This window comes from Vulpes vulpes, chromosome 10 (genome assembly GCF_048418805.1).
Source record: "Vulpes vulpes isolate BD-2025 chromosome 10, VulVul3, whole genome shotgun sequence".
Lineage (NCBI taxonomy): Eukaryota > Metazoa > Chordata > Mammalia > Carnivora > Canidae > Vulpes > Vulpes vulpes.
The window spans coordinates 23,800,655-23,824,237 of NC_132789.1; the positions used below are offsets into that span (position 1 = coordinate 23,800,655).

The 23,583-nt window shown below is 41.3% G+C and overlaps 1 protein-coding gene across 2 annotated transcripts in view; it reads left to right on the forward strand.

Annotated features, from left to right (window-relative positions):
• The window catches only part of KREMEN1 (kringle containing transmembrane protein 1), a 69,356-nt gene that overhangs the window by 40,361 nt on the left and 5,412 nt on the right, over positions 1-23,583 (forward strand). Inside the window, exons 4-8 of one of the 2 annotated variants that reach the window (XM_072723138.1) lie at positions 2,026-2,150; positions 10,454-10,607; positions 20,408-20,740; positions 21,898-22,059; positions 23,192-23,276. In XM_072723138.1, the coding sequence (XP_072579239.1) occupies positions 2,026-2,150; positions 10,454-10,607; positions 20,408-20,740; positions 21,898-22,059; positions 23,192-23,276 (859 nt within the window). The remainder of the gene's footprint in view (positions 1-2,025; positions 2,151-10,453; positions 10,608-20,407; positions 20,741-21,897; positions 22,060-23,191; positions 23,277-23,583) is intronic. The other variant, XM_072723139.1, reaches the window with a different exon arrangement.

Genomic DNA, 23,583 nt, shown 5'->3' on the forward strand with positions numbered 1-23,583 from the left:
TACAGCAAACTATCTTGGAACTTAATTACTTAAAATGATGCACATTTATTGTCTTATTTTTTATGGGTCAGGAAATCTAGACGTGGCTTAGATGGGTCCTCTGCTTCCAGGTTTTTTACAAGGCTATAATCACAGTGTCTGCCAGGACTGGGGTCTCATCTGAAGGCTGCAATGGGGAAGAATCTATCTCAAGCATGCATAATTGTCAGTAGGATTCAGTCTTTGCAGAAACTAAAAGTCTTGGTTTCTTGCTGGCTGTTAGCTGAAGGACACCCTCAGTTCCTTGCCACATGGCCTCTATGACAGAGTGTATTGTTCTATCAAAGTATATAAGCCAAGAAGGCAAGAGAGAGTCTACTAGCAAGACAGAAGTCACAGTCTCTTGTAACCTAATCACAAAACTGGCATCCTATCAACCTTGTCACATTCTGTTGGTCAAAAGAAAATCACTAATCCAACCTACACTCAAGAAAGGGGATTTGGACACCTGGGTGGCTCAGTGGTTGAGCATCTGCCTTTGACTCAGGTCGCGGGGGAGGCCTGCTTCTCCCTCTGCCCATGTCTCTGCCTCTCTCTTTGTTTCTCATGGACAAATTAATAAAATCTTTAAAAAGAAAAAAAAAAAGGAGGGGTTTCTGTGATGGCATGAACACCAGGAGGGTAGCGATCACTGAGTCCCATCTTTGAAAGCTGTCTACCACAGTTGATACATATATTCAGATTTCTTTGTTCTCAGATACAGCTTTTTGTTTTTTACTAGACAAAACCATCCAATTATATGGTTGTGAAACACTAGTATGTTCGCTAGGCTGAATAATGGCTTCCCAAAATGTCTATGTTGTAATCCCTGGAATCTTTTAATATGTTACCTTATGTGGCATTAGGGATTTGCAGATGTGATCAAGTTAAAGATTTTGAGATGGGGAGATTATCCTGAATTATCCAGGTAGACCCAATGTCATCATAGAGGTCCTTATAACAGAGGCAGGAAAATCAGAGTCAGAGAAGGTGATGTGATGCTAGAAGCAGAGGGACAAAAGGAAATACGAATTTCAGTCTGTAAGCTTCAATCAGTACTTCTGACCTCCTGAACTATAAGATAATGAATTTATGCTGTGTAAAGCCACTACATTTATAGTGATTTTGCAGCAGCTATAGGAAACTAATGCACTCATTGAAGGCACTTGGGGAAACCCACTTATGGAGTTTTTTAAAGAATAAGGGGAGGGTGAGGCCTGGGTGGCTCAGCAGTTGACCATCTGCCTTTGGCTCAGGACGTGATCCTGGGTCTGGGGATTGATTTCCACATCTCCCTCTGCCTAAGTTTCTGCCTCTTTCTGTGTGTGTCTGTCATGAATAAATAAATAAAATCCTAAAAAAAAAAAAAAAAAAAAGAATAAGGGAGGGGTGCTTGGTGGCTCATTTAAAGGGTCCAACTCCTTGTTTCAGCTCAGATCGTGATCTCATAGATTGTGGGATTGAGCCCCATGTCAGGCTCTGCACACAGCTTGAAGATTCTCTCTCTCTGCCCCTCCCCCTATTCACATGCTATGTCTCCTTCCCTCTTGCCCCCCTCTCTCAAATAAATAAATAAATAAATAAATAAATCTTTAGAAAAAAAAGAAAAGAAAAGAAAGAACGAACAAGGGAAGGCACAAGGCACAGGATAAAGGGCTTCCAAGGGCTTTTCCTGCCCTCTAGGGACTCTGAAACGTAATTTACGTATTGCAGCTTCTCTATTTTGGGGAAACTGTTCCTAGTTCTCTTCAATGCTCAATTCTATCAATATTGAACAGATTAATTAAAGGTGAACCTGGGCCTCACATACACTTCAAAAGAAAACAGAAACATGGCATTTGCCAGAGGACACTTAAGACTTCCATTTTTAAAATTTGTTGCTTATTATTTATGCGTACCTTAGGAGTAGAAATATCAGCTGAGATGAAAGTACCTGGCACAAATTGCTGTCCCTTCTCTGTGTTTCACAGCCAGATGTTGTGAAATTCTTTTCTCTTTTTTCTCCAGTGCCTGGAAACCTTGGCTGCTACAAGGATCATGGAAACCCACCTCCTCTAACTGGCGCCAGTAAAACATCTAACAAACTTACCATACAAACCTGCATCAGTTTTTGTCGGAGTCAGAGGTTCAAGGTAATGATTCTATGGTTATTTATCTATAGAAAAGCATGAAGATGTAAATACATTCTGCCCAGAGAACTTAAAAATATATATACTTTTTTTAAACTGTCAAACCATGTAACTATTTTTCTGCCAAAGGAAGAGTGGGGCTTGGCATTCAGGAATGTGAGGCAGCATTCTTGTTTAAAGACAGGGAGAGAAAAGAGGAAAATCCCAATATTTGTATCCCTATTTGACCTCTGACAGAGTTATGTATTTCCTCATGCCCTTGAATGTTATGAGCAGGGACATCTCTGGCTCCACAGGGGATAATAGGCCAATGTAGTGGTTATTTCCTTGCTATATTAGGGACCGTAGCCTGGACAAAATACTTTCTTTTTTTTCTGTCTTTTCCTCTATCTGCAATTCACTCCTTGCCTATAAAGGTTCAATAATGGTGTTGTTTCCTATATCTTTCCTTCTTTCCTTCCTTTTTCCTTCCTTTCTTCTGTCCTTCCTTAATAATTCAGTGAAAAAGCCATTAATCAGACCCAAGCAAGGAGAGCAGTCAGGGCCTTTGTGAAGCAGGTGACTTAGCGAGGCAGGTGGCCCAACATGATGGATTGGTTGCTTGCAAAGGGTTTGAGCATATAAGTAAACATACTGAGGGTAATGGGAGCCAGATTTCTCACTGTTGGAGAAAAGAGCCAGGGAAAACCAAAATGAAGCCTATAGTGTTGGACAGGGATTGAAGTTATTAGTATAGTGTATGGTTTCAATATAGAGAGAGACAGATACAGAAATAAATATAAACATGTTTGTAGGTCTCTGTGTGTGTTTGTATATACATACAAATTTCTTATCTCTGTCCACTGGGAGGACCTGGGAACAGTGACACACATTGCACAGAGCACACTTAGTGCTCAGATTTTGGTTTCTAGATATTATTCTTCATTAAATAAGAATTAGAGCTCCTTGGAGAAAATTGCTGATTCTAGAGCTGGTCCTGAGAAAGTGCAAGAGTAGCCTGAAGCATGTTGTACAAGAAAGTAAGGGATGGTGGGGGCTTGTCAAAAGGACACAGGAATCAACTGGAACAGTTTCCACTGTTTAACTCCAGTATAATTTGAACTTCAAAACAAAAAATGGTAATAATAAATATACCCCTTCTTAAAATGAAATAAGAATCCACAAATCCATACTGATACAAATAAATAAGTGAACAAATGAGAAGAAAGGCATTTTCTTTCTTTTTTTTTTTTTAGAATTTATTTATTTATTTATTTATTTATTTATTTATTTATTTATTTATTTGAGAGAGAGCAAGAGAAAGCATGAGTGGGAGGGGAGGGGCAGAGGGAAAGGGAGAAGTAGAGTCCCTTTGAGTCCCTGAGCAGGGAGCCTGATCTGGGACTTGATCCCGGAGTCCCAAGATTATGACCTGAGCCAAAGGCAGACACCCCTAACCAACTAAGCCACCTAGGCACCCCAGAAAGGCATTTTGTCATAGGAGAACGCCACCTAACAAATGTAGAAGAAATGATGGAATTAGAAAATTCTCCATTTGGCAACTGTCATAGTAATAATTAAATCAGAGAACAGATATCAAGGTGTGCAAATATTCCACAATCTGACTTATCAAGAGCATAATATCACTTTGGTGATATTTCTGCCAAAATGCAGAATATGAATCTAATCATGATGAGACATTAGGCAAACCTGAAACAAGAGGCATTCTACAAGATGACTGGCCTCTATTCTTTGAAAATGTCAAAGTTATAAAGGTCAAGAAAGGACTGACAAACTATTCCTGATGGGAAGAGACTAAAATGACCTGACAATTAAGTACTTCTGCAATCCTGGATTAGATCTTTTTCTCAGGATTCAGGCAGTTGCTAACCTGAATGGAGGTCTCTAGGTGAAAGGGATAAAGAAGTTGTTTGTATTGTTCTTACAACTCTTCTGTAGATTTGAAATTATTTTAAAATAAAAAAACAGCCAGAGCATTTGAGAAAACACAACACCCATAATGATAAAAGTCATCAGCAAACTAGGAATAGAATAGAACTTCTTCAACCTGATTAAGAGCAGCTTTCAAAAACTCAGGGTGCCTGGGTGGTTGAGTTGCTTAAACATCCAACTCTTGATTTCAGCTTGGGTTGTGATCTCAGGGTCATGAGATCGAGACCCGAGTCCAGCTCTATGCTGTGTGGAGCCTGCTTGGAACTCTCTCCTTCCTTCTCCTACTGCCCCTCCCCCCCAAAATAAAATAAATCTTAAAAAAGAAAGAACAGCTATCAAAAAATCTAAAGCTAATATCATATTCAATGGTAAAAAGTTCAGTGTTTTCTACTTAAAATCAGGGAAAAACAATGATGCCTGTTCTCATCTCTTCTATTCAACACTGTACTAGAGATCCTTGCTAATGAAATAAAGCAAGAAAAAGGCATGTAGATTAGAAAGGAGGAATTTTTTATAAAAAATTTATGGACAGGGGATCCCTGGGTGACTCAGTGGTTTAGCACCTGCCTTCAGCCCAGGACATGATCCTGGAGTCCCAGGATTGAATTCCACATTGGGCTCCTTGCACGGAGCCTGCTTCTCCCTCTGCTTCTCTCTCTCTCTCTCTCTCTGTGTGTGTCTCTCATGAATAAATAAAATCTTTAAAAAAATTATGGACAATGTGATCATGTATGTAGACAATTCTACATAATAGCTGGTAGAAATTATAAGTAGATTTATCAGGGTTGCAAGTTATAAGGTCATACACAAAAATCAGCTGCATTTCTATGTATTAGCAGTGAACAATTAGAAAATGAAATTTTAAAATTCCATTTACAATAATCAAGTAATCTCAGAATTAACAAAGGATATTAAAGACCTATATACCAAATACTACATAACATTGCAAGAGAAAATTAAAGAAGATGTAAGTAAATAGAAATACAGCCATTGTGGGGTGTTCGGGTGGGTCAGTTGGTTAAGTGTCTAACTCTTGATTTTTGGCTCAGGTCATGATCTCAGGGTTGTGGGACTGAGCCCCAATTTGGGCTCTTCACTCTGCTAGAGAGTCATCTCTCTCCTTCCCCATCTGCCCCTCCCCCTTCCCTGTGTGCACGCGCGCGCACGTACGCACATATTCTGTCTCTCTCTGAAGTCAATAATCTTAAAAAAAAAAAACAGACATTGTTCATGGATTAGAAGACTTAATAGTGTTACAATGTCAGTTTTTCCCAGATTGATTTATAGATTCAATGCAATCTCAATCAAAATGCTAGTTTTTGAATGTTTTGTTTTGCTTTTAAGATTTTATTTATTTATTTGAGAGAGAGAGAGAGCATGAGCAGGGTGGGGGGGAGGAGAAAAAGAAGAGTGATAAGCAGACCCCCTGCTGAGCAGGGAGCCCAAAGCGGGGCTCAATCCCCATAGCCCTGAGACCAAGACCTGAGCCAAAGGCTCACCAACTGAACCACCCAGGTGCCCCTCAAAATGATAGGATTTTTAAAAATATTGCCAAGCTGATCCTAAAATTTACATGAAAAGGCAGAGAACCTAGAATAACCAAAATAATTTTTGAAAAAATCAACTTTGGAGGACTCATCCTGCCTGATCTCAAAACTTTCTATAAAGCTATAGTAATCAAGAGAGTGGTATTGGCATACGAATAGTGGCATAGATCAGGAGTTAGCAAACAGTGATATGTGGGCTAAATCCTACTACCCATCTACCCAGTAAATAAAGTTTTACTGAAACATAGCCACACTCATTCAACTACATATTGTCTATGCTTTTCATGGTACAACAGCAAAGTTGAGTAGTTGAGAAGAAACTGTATGGCCCACAAAGCCAAAAGCATTTACTAGTTGACTTTTTATGAAAGAAAAAAGCTTTCAACTCCTGCTATAGGTATCAATGAAACAAAATAGAGTCCAGAAATAGACCTGCACTTACACGGACAGTTGATTTTCAACAGACATAAAAGATAGTCTTTCAACAGATAGTTCTGAAGAAAAATAGGAGCTCTTTGTGAAGAAAAATGACCCTCTATCCTTACATCACATCATAGACCAAAATTAACTTTAAATTATACTACTGAGGGACACCTGGGTCGTTCAGTGGTTGAGCACCTCCCTTCGGCCCAGGGCATGATCCTAGAGTCCCGGCATTGAGTCCCACGTCGGGCTCCCTGCATGGAGCCTGCTTCTCCATCTACCTGCGTCTCTACCTCTCTCTGTGTTTCTCATGAATAAATAAATAAAATCTTTAAAATAAATAAATTAATTAATTAATTATACTACTGAAAAAAAAGCTATGGTACTAGCATTAGGATGGGTATGTAGACCAATGGAATCAAATTTAGAGTCCAGAAATAAGCCCATACATTTATTTATGGTCAGTTGACTTTTGACAAGGGTACCATGATCATTCAATGGAAAAAGAATAGTCTTTTCAACAAATGATGTTGGAACAATTAAATATCCACATGGAAAAGAATGAATTTGGACTCCTACCTCACTCTGTATTTAAAAATTAACTAAAAAATGAACCAAAGACCTTAATGTAATTAGTTTTAGCTATTAGAAGGAACTCTTAGAAAGAAACATATAAATATGCATGACCTTGGTATTAAGCAATGGTTTTATAGTTATGATAATTAAAGCACAAGTAAGCATGGATTCAAAATGTACAACTTTTGGGTATCAGGGATACTTTTAAGAAAATGAAAAAGCAACTCACAGAATGGCAGAAAGTATTTGTGAATCATATCTGAAAAAGGATTTAATGTCAAGAATATATAAAGCTCTCTTACAACTTGACAATAAAAGCACAACTCAATTAGATAATAGGGAAATGATTTAAATAGACATTTCTTTGTAGAAGACATACAAATGGCCAATAAGCATATGGAAATATGCCTATATCATTAGTCTTTAGGGAAATACAAATCAAAACCATCCATGATTTTGAGATACCACATCACACAATAAATAACCAATGGCTGTAGTTAAAACTTTTTTAAGGATAAAAACAAGCATCAGTGAAGAGGTAGAGAAATTGGAACCCTCATACATTGCTGGTGGAAATGTAAAATAGTGCAGCTGCTATGGAAAACAGTTTGGCAATTTCTCAAAAAGTTAAACATAACCTTATAAACCAACAATTACACTCCAACATATATACCCAAGAGAGTTGAAAACATATGTTCACACTAAAACTTGTACAATAATGTTTGTAGCAGCATTATTTAGAATAATCCCAAACTAAATAACTCATTGTCCATTAACTGATGAACAGATAAATAAATTGTGCTACATCCATACTGTGGAATACTACTCAGCAACAAAAAGAAGCTATAGTAAGACATACTGATACACACAACATGGATGAATCACCAAAACATTATGCTAATTGAAAGAAGTTAAACACAAAAGACTACACACTCAACTCAAAATGGATTTTAGGTCTAAAATGTAAAACTGTAAAACGTTTAGAGGAGAAGAGGGGAGAAAATCTTCATGACTGGGGTTTACCTGAGTTTAGGCAGAAAGTTCTTAGGTTTGACACCAAAAGCATGATCCGTTTAAAAAAATTGGTAAATTTTAATTTGAATTTCACCAAAATTAAAAACTTTTTCTCTGTGAAAGATATTTTTTAAAGAATGAAAAGACAAGCCATAGCCTGGAAGAAACTCTTTGCAAATCACATATGCAGCAAAGGACTTATCTGTAGAATACATACAAAAACTCTAAAAACTCAATAGTTAATTTTTTTTTTTTTTAAATGAGTAAGGATGCCTAGGTGGCTCAGTCAGTTAAGCATCTGCCTTTGGCTCAGGTTATGATCCTGGGGTCCTGGGATCAAGCCCTGTGTCAGGCTCCCTGTTCAGCAGAGTCTGTTTCTCCTTCTCCCTCTGCCCCTCCCCACTGCTCATGTGCTCTCTCTCTGCTCTCTCAAATAGATAAATAAAAAATAAAAATGGACAAAAGGCTTAAACAGATACTTCACCAAAGAGTATATACAGAGGGCAAATAAACACATTAAAAGACATTCAGACACTGAATGTCTAGTGGTCTTTTAAACCACTAGAGTGATACAAATGAAATCCACAATGAGATACCACTATACTCCTACTGGAACAGCTAAGGTATGGGATGTCTGGGTGGCTAAGTGGTTGAGCATCTGCCTTCAGCTCGGGTCATGATCCCAGGGTCCTGGTATTGAGTCCTGCATCGGGCTCCCCATGGGAAGCCTGCTTCTCCCTCTGCCTCTCTCTGTGTCTCTCATGAATAAATTAAATTAAATCATTTTTTTTGAAGCCTGCTTCTCCCTCTGCCTCTCTCTGTGTCTCTCATGAATAAATTAAATTAAATCATTTTTTTAAGTGGCTAAAATAAAATATACTGAGAATAAAATGTTGACAAGGATATGGAGCAACTGGGACTCATGCATTCTTCTTGTGAATGTAAAAAGTATAGTCACTCTGGAAAACAGTTTGGTAGTATCTTATAAACATACATTCACCATCTAACCCAGCAACCCCATTCCCAGGTATTTACTCTGGAGAAATGAAGGCTTATGTTCACATAAAACTATACACAAAGGTTTATAGCAACTCTATCCATAATCATGAAAAACTAGAAACAACCCAAAGGATTAACAACTGGTGGCATATCTATGCAAGGACTTACTACTCAACCATAAAAAGGAGTGAACTATTGATACATGCACCACTTTGGATGAATCTCAAAGACATTGGCTGAGTGGAAAGCCAGTCTCAAAAGGTTACATACTGTATGATTCCATTTATATGATGTCTTAGTCTATTCTGGCACAGTAACAAAATTACTGTAGACTGGATAAATAAACGTTTATTTCTCATAGTTCTGGAGGCTAGAAGTATAAGATCAAGGTTGTTGGCAGATTTGGTATTTGGTGAGAGCTTGCCTCCTCATTCATAGATGGCTGTCTTCGCATGGCAGAAGGAGCTCTCTGGGGTCTCTTTTGTAAGAGCACTAATCCCATTCAAAAGGGCTCTGTTCTCATGCCTTAATCACTTACCAAATGTTCCATCTCCACATACCATCACACTGGGAGTTAAGATTTCAACATATGATTTTTGGGGGAACATAAACATTCAGTCTTAGCATGTGATATTCTTGAAAAAAACAAAACTATAGTAACAGCAAACTGATAGGAGGGAGAAGTATAAAGTGGTGGGTTCGAGATAGAAAGGTTATTGGGTGATGTGCCTATTCCATATCTTGATTTTAGTGGTAATTGCACAGATCTATACATGGATTAAAATTTATAGAATTATATACCATATAAATAGTTTTACCATATGGTAATAAATAAAATGAAAAGTTTTAGCGGGGCCTGTAATGAGTTTGTGGTGAGGACTAGCCATAAAGCACCTACTACCTGGCACACGGTAAACATTCAAAAAATGTTGAGCTGCTATTATTGTTTCAAGTTAGTGGGCTTCCACCCAATACTTGCCTTAAAACTTACTGAAGGGGCGCCTGGTTGGCTGTCAGTCAAGTGTCTGCCTTCAGCTCAGGTCATGATCCCAGGATTCTGGGATTGAGTCCCATATCGGGCTCCCTGCTCAGCGGGGAGTCTGCTTCTCCCTCTGCCTTCCCCCACTTGTACTCATGATCTATCTCTATCTCTCTCTCAAATAAATAAATAAATAAGATCTTTTTTTAAAAAAGAAAGTATCTTTTTAGGGGATCCCTGGGTGGCTCAGCGGTTTGGCGCCTGCCTTTGGCCTGGGGAGCCGTCCTGGAATCCCGGGATCGGGTCCCGCGTCGGGTTCCTGGCATGGAGCCTGCTTCTCCCTCCTCCTGTGTCTCTGCCTCTCTTTATATGTATGTCTATCATGAATAAATAAATAAATCTTTTTTTAAAAAAGAGTATCTTTTAAAATAATGAGACAGAGAGAGAGAGAGAGAGGCAGAGACACAGGCAGAGGGAGAAGCAGGGTCCATGCAGGGAGCCTGATGCGGGACTTGATCTCGGGACTCCAGGATCATGCCGTGAGCTGAAGGCAGACGCTCAACTGCTGGGCCACCCAGGAATCCCTAAATAAAATCTTTAAAAAAAAAAAAAACTCACTTAAGTACAGTAGAGATGCAAGCAGTAAAAGAGATGCTCACTGAAGGGTAAATATAGTTATTAATAGTGTGTAATGAATGTCAAGGGAGTGGAGCTAGGGAGAGCCCTCAGAAAGAGGGGCCCAGGAGTAAGGGTGGAGGCTGATCCTTCCAGGCTCCTTCAGGCCACCTGATACTCCCGACTGACACTTACCAAGTGCTGTTTCTCTACTGTGACAGTTTGCTGGGATGGAGTCAGGCTATGCTTGCTTCTGTGGAAACAATCCTGATTACTGGAAGTACGGGGAGGCAGCCAGTACTGAGTGTAACAGTGTTTGCTTCGGGGATCACACCCAGCCCTGTGGTGGCGATGGCAGGATCATCCTCTTTGACAGTAAGTATGACCTTTGCCTGATACTGCCCAAGACACAGCAGCACTTGTACCAGAGGAACATTATGACCAGCCTGTCTCTCTTCTTTTCATTCATTCATTCATTCATTCATTCATTCATTCATCCACATAGCAATACTTACTAAGCACCTCCTGCAGGTCAGGAGGACTCTGACCAGACTCTGGGGATACAACACTGACCAAGAAGATTCAGCTCCATCCTCTAGAAGGAAGGACAGACATTTAACAAGTAATTAATTACACTTGTGCCATGTGCTCTGAAGAGATGAGGCCTGTCATGGGATACTTAGGCAATCTAGAAAAGATGACCTTTGCAACTTAACATTGACACTGGTACAGCTGTTCAGTATCAGCCTTAAGGTCCTCTTGTTTTAATTGATTTCCAAGCCCTGCAGTGTTTTCCTTGGCATTTGGGATCTTATAGTGATGCAGCTGAGAAGAATGCATATGCTTAAAGTTGTCTTTCTGGGCCTGATCCTGAGTGTGCTCTGACCAGCCTCCTCTGACCCACCACATATGTGAGATGCTGGCTAGGGACAGGATGCACTATGGATGGGATATGAATCTGGGACCTTGGCCTCTCCTGCAGTGGTTCTAACCCACTGTCCCAGTGGTTCTAACCACTGGACAACCTGATCCCTCATCACAACCACCACCACTACCACCACCCCCGCATCCACTCAGTAGTAGTGAGACTTTGTGAGCCACAATACCAACGTAGCACCAGATTTTATTTTATTTTATTTTATTTTATTTTATTTTATTTTATTTTATTTTATTATTTTTTTAGCACCAGATTTTAAATTGTAGAAAATGGATTGTCAGAAGTGAGACAGACAAAGGGAAAGGCTTGAGGTTACTAAGATACACTATAGAGACTATAGGTCTTTGTTAGTCATTAAGGTAGAGTAGATATACTACTGACATCTTAACCTGATAGAGTGGCTTGGTTTCGAGCAAAAATGTCATATGCTATGTTAGTTTCCTAGGGCTGCCATAACAAATGATCACAACCTGGGTGCATTAAAACAACAGAAATTTATTCTGTCATAGTTTGGGAGGCTAGAAGTTCAAACTCAAGGTGTTGTCAGGGCCATTCTCCCTTCTGAAGGCTCCAGGGAAGAATCCTCTGCCTCTTTCAAGCTTCTGGTCATTGCCTGCAGTTGTTGGCATTCCTTGGCACGTAGCTGCATCACTACAATCTCTGCCTCCTTCTTCACAGGGCCATTGTCCCTCTGTCCATCTGTGCCTCTGTGCCTCTCTGTACCTCCTTATAATGACATTAGTCATTGGATTTAGGGCCCTCTTTCATCTACTATGGCCTCATTTAATTTGATTACATGAGGTAAATACCTTATTTCCCAGTAAGGTCACATTCACAACTACCAGGCATGATTGGACTGGAACATGTATTCTTTGTACGACATAATTCAGCTACTACATACGGTGACGTAAAGCAATCCCAGGCTTATAACTGATCTTTTCACAGGTTATAGCTTAGAGGTCATCAGAAGTGTGTGTTTGGGCAAAGAACAGGGGACGGATTGGCAAGCAGAATGCATATGGTCAACTGTTGGTCTTTTTAGTTGGGTGTGCCTGCTGGAGACTGCCAGTGGCTCCCTATACATCCTGTTATGTCAAGACAAATAATTGAGTTCCTCTGTTAAAGACTGAAACTTGGCTAATGTTTAAGAATGGTCGGAAAATAATATGCCCTGCACTTCTATTTAAGTTTTTATTTCCAAAGTCCATTATTATAAAATCCTCTGCCTTGACACCCTTGCCCAGGAGAGTATGTTTGCTGAGCTTACAAATTGCCTGGTCTACTATTAAGTGAAGAAAGAAAGGAAATAAACATTGAGTACCTAGTATGTATTAAGGCTCTATATAAATTATCAATTTATACAAATTAGGTCCTCCTGGCAGCCATCTGAGGAAGGCATTATGATCATCACTCTAATTTTACAGAAGAGAGTCCTAGGACATGAAGACGATAAATATCTTGACAGGGCTCACAAGCCATGGGATTAGACAGTAAACAGAAAAAAAAAAAGCAGGGTGTATGGGTTCGCTACCTGTTTTTCTATTTTAAGCAGAGCATAGTGTTAATTTTTTTTACTGGAAAATAGATGTTGGTGAGCATATGGAGAAATTGGATCTCCCATACATTGCTGGTGGAAATGTTAAATGGTACAGCTGCTCTGGAAAACAGTCTGGCAGCTCCTCAAACGTGAAGTGGAATTACCTTATGACCCAGCAATTCTATGCCTAAATATATACCCAAGAGAGTTGAAAACATATGCTCACATAAAAACTTGTATGGGGAGGGGATCCCTGGGTGGCGCAGCGGTTTGGCGCCTGCCTTTGGCCCAGGGCGCGATCCTGGAGACCCGGGATCGAATCCCACGTCGGGCTCCCGGTGCATGGAGCCTGCTTCTCCCTCTGCCTGTGTCTCTGCCTCTCTCTCTCTCTCTGTATGACTATCAAAAATAAATAACTTAAAAAAAAAAAAAACTTGTATGGGAATGTTCACAGCAATACTGTTCACAATAGCCCCAAAAGTGGCACCAACCCAAATGTCCATCGACTGAATAATGGATCAACAAAATATGTTATAACCATACAATGGAATATTATTCAGCCACAAAAAGGAATGAGATACTGATGCATACTACAACATGGATAAACCTTGAAAACACGATGCTAAGCAATAAAAAACAGACACATCAGGCCAAATATTTTATTTTATTTTTTAAAGATTTTATTTATTCATGAGAAACAGAGACACAGGCAGAGGGAGAAGCAGGCTCCATGCAAGGAGCCTGATGTGGGACTCGATCCCAGGACTCCAGGATCACACCCTGGGCCAAAGGCAGGTGCTAAACCGCTGAGCCACCCAGGGATCCCCAGGCCAAATATTTTATGATTCCATTTATAGGAAATGTCAAGGATAGGCAAATCCATACAGACAGAAAACAGATTAATGGTCATCAAGGGCTGAGGAGAGAGGAGCCGATGAGAAATGATTGCTTAGTAGGTATGGGTTTTCTTGTTGGGGTGATAAAAATGTCCTGGAATCAGATGTCAGTGGTTATACTGCACTGGGACTATAACACATACCACTGAACTGTATACTTTAAAATTGTTGGGATGGTGGATTTTATATCAATATCAATCATTGGATGCCTGGGTGGCTCAGCGGTTGGATGTCTGCCTTTGGCTCAGGGTGTGATCCCGGAGTCCTGGGATCAAGTCCCACATCAGGCTCCCTTTATAGAGCCTGCTTCTCCCTCTGCTTATGTCTCTGCCTCTCTTTCTCTCTGAGTCTCTCATGAATAAATAAATAAAATCTTTTAAAAAGTAGAATACCTTCATATGATAATCTTTCATTCATTTAGCACATTTTTATTGAGTGTCTGTTGAGCACTTGCTGTGTGCTAGCTTGGATGCCAGGTGCTCTTGTTTATTTTATGTTATTTAATTCTCACAACAGCCTGTTGATAAGAAAACTGTGGATCAAAAGATAAAATAATTTGTTCAAGTGAATAAGAGCCAAAGCTAGGATTCAAACCCAAGTTTGCCACAATTTTTCTCTTTTTCTTTTTTTTTTGTAAGATTTTTTTCTTTTCTAAATTTTTTTTTATTTGACAGAGAGAGAGTGTGAATGTGCACAAGACGGGGAACAGCAAGCAGAGAAAGAGGGAGAAGCAGGCTCCCCGCTGAGCACAGAGTCCTATGCAGGGCTCCATCCCAGGATCCTGGAATCATGACCTGAGCCAAAGGCAGACACTTAACTGAGCCATCCAGGCGCCCCAGTTTTTATTTTTCTATTTTCAGCAGCTAGAATCCCTTTTACTAACAATAATAAGACAGGTCATGATAACGGGTTCAGTCTAACGCTCCAAAAGCATGTGAACAGAGTTCTGTTCAGTCAGTCAGGGTGTCAGTGAGTTCCTTCTGTTCTCCACACCTTGCGGAAGGATGCTGCAGGCTCCTCAGCTCTGGTGGCTTTTACTCTGCGTTTGTGCCTCAGCAGACAAACTATGGCAGCAGCCGTCTGCTCAGTCATCTTTGCCACATCAAGTAATTTGTCATGGGGCATATGGCTGATTTTCCGGCAAGCTCTCATGAGCTCCTGGAGGATGCTGAAGTAGGCCATGCACTTCAGTACATGTATAAATGCAGCACTGACAGAAGCTTCAGAGCATCTGCTGCCCCTAGAAGTTAATTTATTGAATTAACAAAACCAAATAAAAGATCAGAGAGGCTGGAGTCAATGGTAGGTTACAGAGATGGCCCAGGCTGACCTCTTAGGTCCTTCTCAGCTTCTAGGCACTGAAAGAAGTGAGTCGTGTGGACTGGTCCTTACTCTGTAACATTGGTTGAGCACTTATATCTTCTTAGGGCACTGTGCTATTTACTTGCCATGCAATCCCTCCCTTAATTATAATACTGTGAAGCAGGTACTATCATCCGTATTTGCCTAAGGAGGAAACTGAGGCTCGTAAAAGTTCAACAGCTTGCCCAAGGTCCCATAGATGGAGAGCTTTCCCTCGTGGAACTTATATTTTAGTGGGAAGAGGAGAGATTAATAGTAAAAAAAATATTGAAGGCCTAAGGTCCAGTAGGTTCTGACTGTTAGGATTGCGTTAGTAATTGTACTTTATAGACTCCAAGATGCTACATCATTGTATGTATCACTGAGGAAAAAAGTATTTCCAATTAAACAATGACATGCATTGACTGACAGACGCTTTCCAGTTTTAAAGATTAAAATATTCCCCTTAGAACCGATGAAATACGGTAACTCTCTTCTCCTTTTCTGGGTGCCAATCCAGGGAAACCTGATTCATGGCTGGGGCCTATTTGATTAAGGTTTATTTCCTGAGGCATGCCAGTATCGTTCATGTCTAGAAGCAGAGCAGTCAGCTGCATCTGGGGGAGGCTAGCTGTTCCGGCTGATGCCTGAAGTCTATTCCTGAAGAAACTGACCTAGCTGATATTGAGGCAGGATGGAGGTGCTATATCAAGGAAGGCAGGGGGGACCCTGACTTTCTGCCATTGGATGTTTTGCCCAGGGCTATCCCAGGGCCTCCACCTGCCCAGATTGTATATGCAGGCTAATCTCCCCTGCAAAAATAAGATCCTGAATATATTCTTAAATTTCAAGTTTTCTGTCAAATTATCACTGAATTTTAATAATCTGGGGATCCCTGGGTGGCTCAGCAGTTTAGCACCTGCCTTTGGCCCAGTGTGTGATCCTGGATTCCCGGGATCAAGTCCCACTACGGCCTCCCTGCATGGAGCCTGCTTCTCCCTCTGCCTGTGTCTCTGCCTTTCTCTCTGTGTGTGTCTCTCATGAATAAATAAATAAAATCTTTTAAAAAATTTTTAATAATCTGTTGGAGATGTCATGTGTTTGCTCTCAAAGTTGCTGAACTGAATCTGCTGTCTGCATGGCACACATCTGGAAATCGAAAGTTCTAAGTTTAAGGTCTGCCTTTGCTGTTGAAATATCAGTTTAGGGACGCCTGGGTGGCTCAGCGGTTGAGTGTCTGCCTTAGGCTTAGGGCCAGATCCTGGGTCCAGAGATTGAGTCCTGCATTGGCCTCCTTGAGAGGAGTCTGCTTTTCCCTATGTTTATGTCTCTGCCTCTCTCTCTGTGTCTCTCATGAATGAATGAATGAATGAATGAATGAATGAATAAATAAATAAAATCTTTTAAAAAGAAAGATCAGTTTAACCTGAACATTCTTTACAAATAATAATAATAATAGTATAACTAATACTTACTGAGCTTACACTATGTGCCAGATCCTACACTAAACACTTTATATAGATCAACTCCTTTTAATTCTTATAAAATCACATACAGGAGAAACTATTATTATTTTCATTTTATGGATGAAGAAACTGAGGTATACAGAAATTATCTTGTTCAAATTCAGTTAGGATGTGGGAAAGTCAGGATGATTACCCAGGGAATCTTTCTCTACAGCTTTCCTTTTTAAAAAATTTAGGTTTATTGAGATGTAATTTAAATAAAGTAAAAATCACCCTTCTAGTTGACCAGTTTGATAAGATTTGACAATACATACACAGTTAAGATACGGAACATTTCATCACCTCAAAAAGATCTCTTGTCCCCTCTGTGGTCAATCCTCTCTCTGCCCCCAGCCCTTAGCAACCACTAATCTCTATTCCATCTGTGTAGTTCTGTCTTTTGAAGAATGTCACATAAATGGAATCAAACAGTATTTAACCATTTGTATCTGGCTCCTTTCACTTCATGTAATGCTTTTGAGATTCACCTATGATTGTTTCCACAGATCCTTCTTGTTGCTAAGAAACATGTCTTTGTACAAATATACTACGATTTGTCATCCATTTATCCACTGATAGACATTGGTATGTCTATCCATTGATAGACATTGTATGTGATAAAGATGCTGTGAAGCTGCTCTTAACCTCTATGCACAGGTGTTCGCATGAACATGTGCTTTCATTTCTCCTGAGTTAATACCTGGGAGTCAGATTTCAGGGTCATACACGAAGTGCATATTTGGCATCATAAGACACTGCCAACTGTTTCCAAAGTGGCTACAACATTTTGCATTCTGACAAACAATATGTGAGACTTCCAGTTGTTTTACATCCTCTTCTGCCCTTTGTAGCCTAATTTTTTAGTGTTAGCCATTCTAGCAGGTGCATAGTGGTAAATCATTGTGGTTTTAGTTTGCATTTCCATAATCATTAGTGATGTTGAACATCTTTTCATGTTCTTATTTGCCATCTGGTATATTCTTTTGACCAAAAGAAGTTCCTTTAGTGTTTTCTCTGATGCAGGTCTACTGTCAGTGGCTTTCTCAGCTTTTGTTTGAGAAAGCCTTATTTTGCCTTCATTGTAGAAAAAATGTTTATGCTAGATATTGAATTCTATGCTGAAAGTTTCTTTTTTTTCTTTCCGTATCCCCAAAATATTCCTTCATCTTGTGGTTTGCACAGTTTTTAGAGATGTCTGCTCTATCTTTATTCCCTGTGTATAATCTTTTTCCTTCTTCTGCCTGCTTTCAGGATTTTATGTTTGTTTTTGGTTTTCTACATTTGACTATGAAGATGTGTCTAGGTGTGTTTTTTGTTTTGTTTGCTTTTTCATTTTTGTTTTAAAATTTATTTGCAAAAAAAAAAATTATTTGCTTATTGTTTCCTGAGAGTCTTAGATCATCTTTCATTGACTTTGGAGCATTCTTAGGCATTATCTCTTCAAATATTTTTTCTGCCCCCTTCTCTTTTTCTTCTTCTCTTTCTGGAGTTCTAATTCTTAGATCATTTGATATTGTCCCACAGGTACTGGATGCTCTGTCCTGTTTTTAGGGTTTTTTCCTTGCTTCTTTTTTTTTTCCTCAGTGTTTCATTTTGGCTAATTTCCATTGACTTGTCTTCAAATTTATTGATTCATCTTTGATATTTTATTTCTAGCATTTACATTTGATTCTTTTGAGTTTCCATATACCTCTGCTATAATTTCTAATCTGTTCAGGCTTATTGTCCATCTTTACCACTAGATCTTTATTGTATTAATCATGTGGCCCCTGTCTAACAGGTCTAACATCTGTATCATTATTGAATCTGATCCTATAGATTGTTTTATCACTTGATGATAACTCCTCTTTTTTTGTTGTTCTTGCTGCTTTTTTCCTTCCTTGCTTGCTTGTTTTATGTATAATATTTTGTTCAATGCCATATACTATGTGTAGAAGAACAGTACAGAATAGAATTTACACCTGGAAATGGGCAGGCCAGTTTAGTGTGGGGATTGAGCCATTATATCAGGAGCTGAGCTGGGTTTGGGTATTATTATTTCTGTCTTTACCCTCAGTGCACACCAGGCTTCAAATTATTCTAGCAATAGACTTCTGTTGCCTTGTGCTTAGTGTGGGGCCTGGGATACCAGGGTTTGGGTTTTTTTGTTTTTTTGTTTTTGTTTTGTTTTGTTATTGTTTGTTTTTTTCCAGTGTTTGTATCCCACCCTCAGCTTTGAGTAGTTCCTACATGCCTTTGCCAAAGAAGGGAATCTTTCTCTGCACTTTCCCCTCCTTTAGTGGTAGACTGCTGTTGCCTATTACTTGGTGCTATGCTCAAGGTGAGCTGAGTGGGGTTCTTGGGCCTCCTGCCTCATCTTCAGTCTTAGGACATTATAGGGCCTCAGAGGTGGGGCCTTCTCAGCATTCCCACACACCCCCTCTCTTGCCAGCATTCAGACACTGCCTTGTATCTGTGGTGGCTCTCAGGAAGGAGGATGGTTTCCTGCCCCTCCCTCAGGAGCAGCAGACCTCTACTTTACATCTGTGCAGGATCTGGGGTCTCAGGGTGACCAGGGGCTGATGGTTTTTCCCATCAGAAGCAGTGGATCTGCCTGGTTACTTTGGCAGGAAGGAGAGAGTTTCCTGCTCCCTCCACAGAGGCAAACAGATTTTGTTTCTATCCCTCCAGTGGCCCTGGGAGCAAAAGGATTTGTTGCTCCTCCCACAGCAACTTCAGGCTCTTGCCTCTTTTGAGAGGAAGCAGGCAGGGTTTCACACCTGTCCCCCAACAACAATGGAGGCATCCTGTACTAGTGCCACCAAGGAGAACTCATTGGTCTCCTTCCCTATCCTAGTTATTCTTGTGAGCATTGGGTGGAGACCTGCACAGAACTGCTTGAAAGTGAGTTTAGACTCCTGCTGTGTCTAGGGCCCCTGCTCATTCTAGATTGAGAGGCTAGCCTACACTCAACCTCTTAGCTCCTTTCTTCTTACTTGCTTTTTTGGTGGCCACCTCTTCCTCTCATGGTCTGTTAAAGATGAAACACTTTGTGTGGCCTGACTCTCCTCAGAGGGGCTTCTTACTTTTTTAGAATTAAATTCTCCTGGTGGTCTTGACACTTTAGCTTTCTGATGGATGAAGGAGAGACATATGAGCTTTTTCTCATCGTTTGGATGGAAGCAGCATTCTCTTAGTGCTATCTACACACCAAAGGGAAGTGGAACTCCCCTGAAGCCTGCTTTTTGAATCCCAGTCCTGTACTTCCTCTCAAGGACTTCCATTTCCAAGACCTTGTTTACACTTTACTGATAAGTGAAGTGGTTGAATCCCCTTCCTAGAACCCACGAACAAAAAGGGGAGTCCAGGGAAACCAAATGTGCTTAATGCAGAGTGATCAGAACCAAGTGTTTCCCCTGTGCAGAAAGTCACTGCTTGTGCCACAGTTTGCTGCCTGATAAATATGTGCAGCCCCCCTTCTCTTTTCGCAGCTTTACCTCATCAAGTGCCTCTGTGCAAAAAGGCCCCAGTGTTTTCATGTGTTTCATCTCATCTATCCTCATGCATTTGTGTGATACAGGAACAGGTGGTGGTCTCTCCATCTTCCAAACTGAGAGAGGCAGGAGTTCTGGAAGTGAAGTGCAGTCCCTCGGATCACATAGCCCAGCTGGTTCCGGACCCAGACTCTCTGACTCCAACCCGGCCCCTACATAGGCCTAAGCACTGTGCTGTGTGCTAATTCTAAGGTCTCCAGGGCAAAGAAAGAAAGAAAGAAAGAAAGCCTCCAGTCATTTGTTCAGGGTTTAAGCTATTCATTCTGTGATTTGATCCTGAAACATAAGACAGTCAGGTTTTATAGGTGAAAAACAATATCGCAAACTGGATCATGTTATGTAGGAAGAGTTTTGTCCATAAGAAGTTGGAAAGTGAGCTCTGCGGCTGTGCCACGCTGAGGGCCTGTGTCCTCTTGTCTCCCACAGCTCTTGTTGGCGCCTGCGGAGGGAACTACTCGGCCATGACCTCCGTGGTGTATTCCCCTGACTTTCCCGACACCTATGCCACGGGGAGGGTCTGCTACTGGACCATCCGGATTCCAGGAGCCTCCCACATCCACTTCAGCTTCACCTTGTTTGACATCAGGGATTCTGCAGACATGGTGGAGCTGCTGGATGGCTACACCCACCGCGTCCTGGTCCGTTTCAATGGGAGGAACCGCCCACCTCTATCCTTTAACGTCTCTCTGGATTTTGTCATTTTGTACTTCTTCTCTGATCGCATCAATCAGGCCCAGGGATTTGCTGTCTTATACCAAGGTAACCCTTTCCAGCCTCCTTGGGGGCCCTCCGGGCTGCGCCTCGCACTCACTTGCAACTGTGGTGACCCGCAGGCCTCGGGTGGGTCTTGATGGGGCTGCAAGTCAGGAGCTACCTACTCAACTTGCAGATTTTCCCACCCCCATTTTAAAACTTGCATACTTTTTGTGATACAGAAGAGCCAACACCTGTCAATTTCACTACTTTAGTTGTTCTGATGACAGTTTTCATGGCAGGGTTGAAAGCATTTAAAGAAGGAGCTGAGACTGATAGAACACTTTTAAAAAGGTCATTTGGTCCATCCTCCTGCCTCTTGATATCCTACCCAATCCCAAAGGACTAGTTTCCCATCTTTCTTCAAACCCTCCTAAGGGACACTGGGCTGGCTCAGTCGGAAGAGCATGTGACTCTTCATCTTGGGGCCATGAATTAGAGCCGCAAATTGGCTGTAGAGATTACTTAAAAAAAAAAAAAAAAAAAAACTTTAAAAAAGAAAATCCCCCCCCCCCCCCAAAAAAAAAAAAGAAAAAGAAAAAGAAAATCCAGGGATCCCTGGGTGGCTTGGTGGTTTGGCGCCTGCCTTTGGCCCAGGGCGGGATCCTGAAGTTCCGGGATCGAGTCCCGTGTCGGGCTCCCGGCATGGAGCCTGCTTCTCCCTCTGCCTATGTCTTTGCCTCTCTCTCTCTCTGTGTCTTTCCTGTGCCCTGGATGTTGAGGGCCTCAGGAAGATTTCAGTCAGCACATGCTACAGGAAGTCAGAGGGAGGAGACCTTCCTGCAGGTAGGAGGAACAGTCTTGAGACAGCTAAGATTTGGGTCAATAGGTAGGAAAGAAGCATTATGGGCAAAGAGCGCCATAGCTGCAAAGGCGCAAGGAAAACAAGAAAGCATGTTCAGGTGACCTCAAAAGAGACCAGTCAAATGGTTAGAAGTTAACATCTCCTTCTTCTGGTTTTTTCTGGACCAGAGCCTGATAGGTTCACCTTTGGGGCCAGTGGGATCAGTGGGGAGAACTGCACATAGAAATAAATCAGAAAAAAAAAAAAAAGATATGAATCGGAAAAAAACACCTTTTCTTCATAGACACTGTCTCCTCCTCCAAAGTTCTTTGTTGTCTCCACCAGCTCTCCCCCCATCTTAATTTCTTTAATCTTACAGCCGTCAAGGAAGAGCCACCGCAGGAGAAGCCCACTGCCAATCAGACACTAGCTGAGGTGATTACGGAACAAGCCAACCTCAGCGTCAGTGCAGCCCGGTCCTCTAAAGTCCTCTACGTCATCACCACCAGCCCAAGCCACCCACCTCAGACTGTCCCAGGTAGCAGTTCCCAGACACCACCAAAGTGGGTGGAAGCCATGGGGCTTGAGCACAGTGTTCTTGACAATTAGAGAAATAACACTCTTCCCAGACAGGTTGTAAGTACTGGCTCTGTGACTGTCCTGGCCTTTGGGGGACACTTTCTCATTAGCTTGATTCCTTAGTCCTTAGGAGAAAGTGCTCACCAACAAAGATCCAGTATGTGTGCCTTTTGTACTTGTGATTAATCAGCTAACCCAATGTTTTCCCACTTTGAAGATGTCTTTCTAGAGCTCCCAAGTTGCAGCTCCCTAAATTCACTGGCATTTACAAGATATTCATTCATTCATTCATTCATTCATTCATTCAAAAGACATGTAAGTGCCTCAGAGCTACCAGGTGGTATTGTACGCACCAGACTATAGGATGAACCAAACAAACAGCATCCCTGCCCTCCTTTGGCTTGTAAGTGGAAGGAGAAAGAACGAAGCAAAATAACAGATCCGACAGTGACAAGAGCTAGAAGAAAAGTTCATGCAGGAGGGGTAGAGAGGGGAGTAATGGTCTGTGCTTGAAGCTAGCTAACTTGGCTGACTACACACTTCCATATTCTCTTTTTTGCTCAGGAAGGTGGAGCCTTTATGGGCCAGAAGAGCTGTAAAGTACCAATAGCAATGATCTAGCCTAGGAGTTTTCCCCTGCAGGACCCACCTAAGGTCAGGGAGGAGAGTCCTCTAGTGCATGCTCTGCATTATTTGTTTTTATACCCTGGTGGGATTTCACAGGTCACACATCTCATTCCTCAGATAAGGAAACTAAAGCCCAAAGAGTTTATGTAACTCATCTGTGATTACATAGTGAGTTTTTATGGTAAAAATGTAGTATATACCACTCCTTTCAACTCCTAAATTGAATGCACTTTGGGCCACACTGCCTGCTTCTCTCCAAGAGGGAGCTCTGGAGCAAGGTTAGAAGCCCTGCAGCTTCTTGCCAGCCCAGCTCTCAGCTGCATTTGGTGGCTGCCCCCACCTGCAGGGGGCTCCTCAGCCAGACCTGTATCTCTGAGCTGCCAGTGCTCACTCGGTGCTTCCAACAGACCTCTTTCTGAAAACTGAGCTCAAACTGGTCCAAGAAACCCTGTCTTTTGCACTTGCAGGATGGACAGTGTATGGCCTGGCAACTCTCCTCATCCTTACAGTCACAGCCATTGTAGCAAAGATACTTCTGCACATCACATTCAAGTGAGTATGAGAGAAAGCTGCCTCATCCCAGGAGGGGAAGGTTCAGAACTCCTTTTCTACTGTGCTTCATTTGTCTGGGGATTCTAAAGCCCTCAGTCCTGGGCAACATAAGACAGTGTACATTCCTCATTCTCCATAGAGTGAAATGTACAACTGGACAAATCTCACCAAGGTCTGAGGGATTGTGTTTGCTCCTGGCGTATGGGATATGATTTCAAGGAGGATTGATACCATCTGGGCATAAAAAGCCACGATTTCCAATTTTGACTGGCCCCTTAAAGAGATCCTCATATTAGAGCCAAGATTT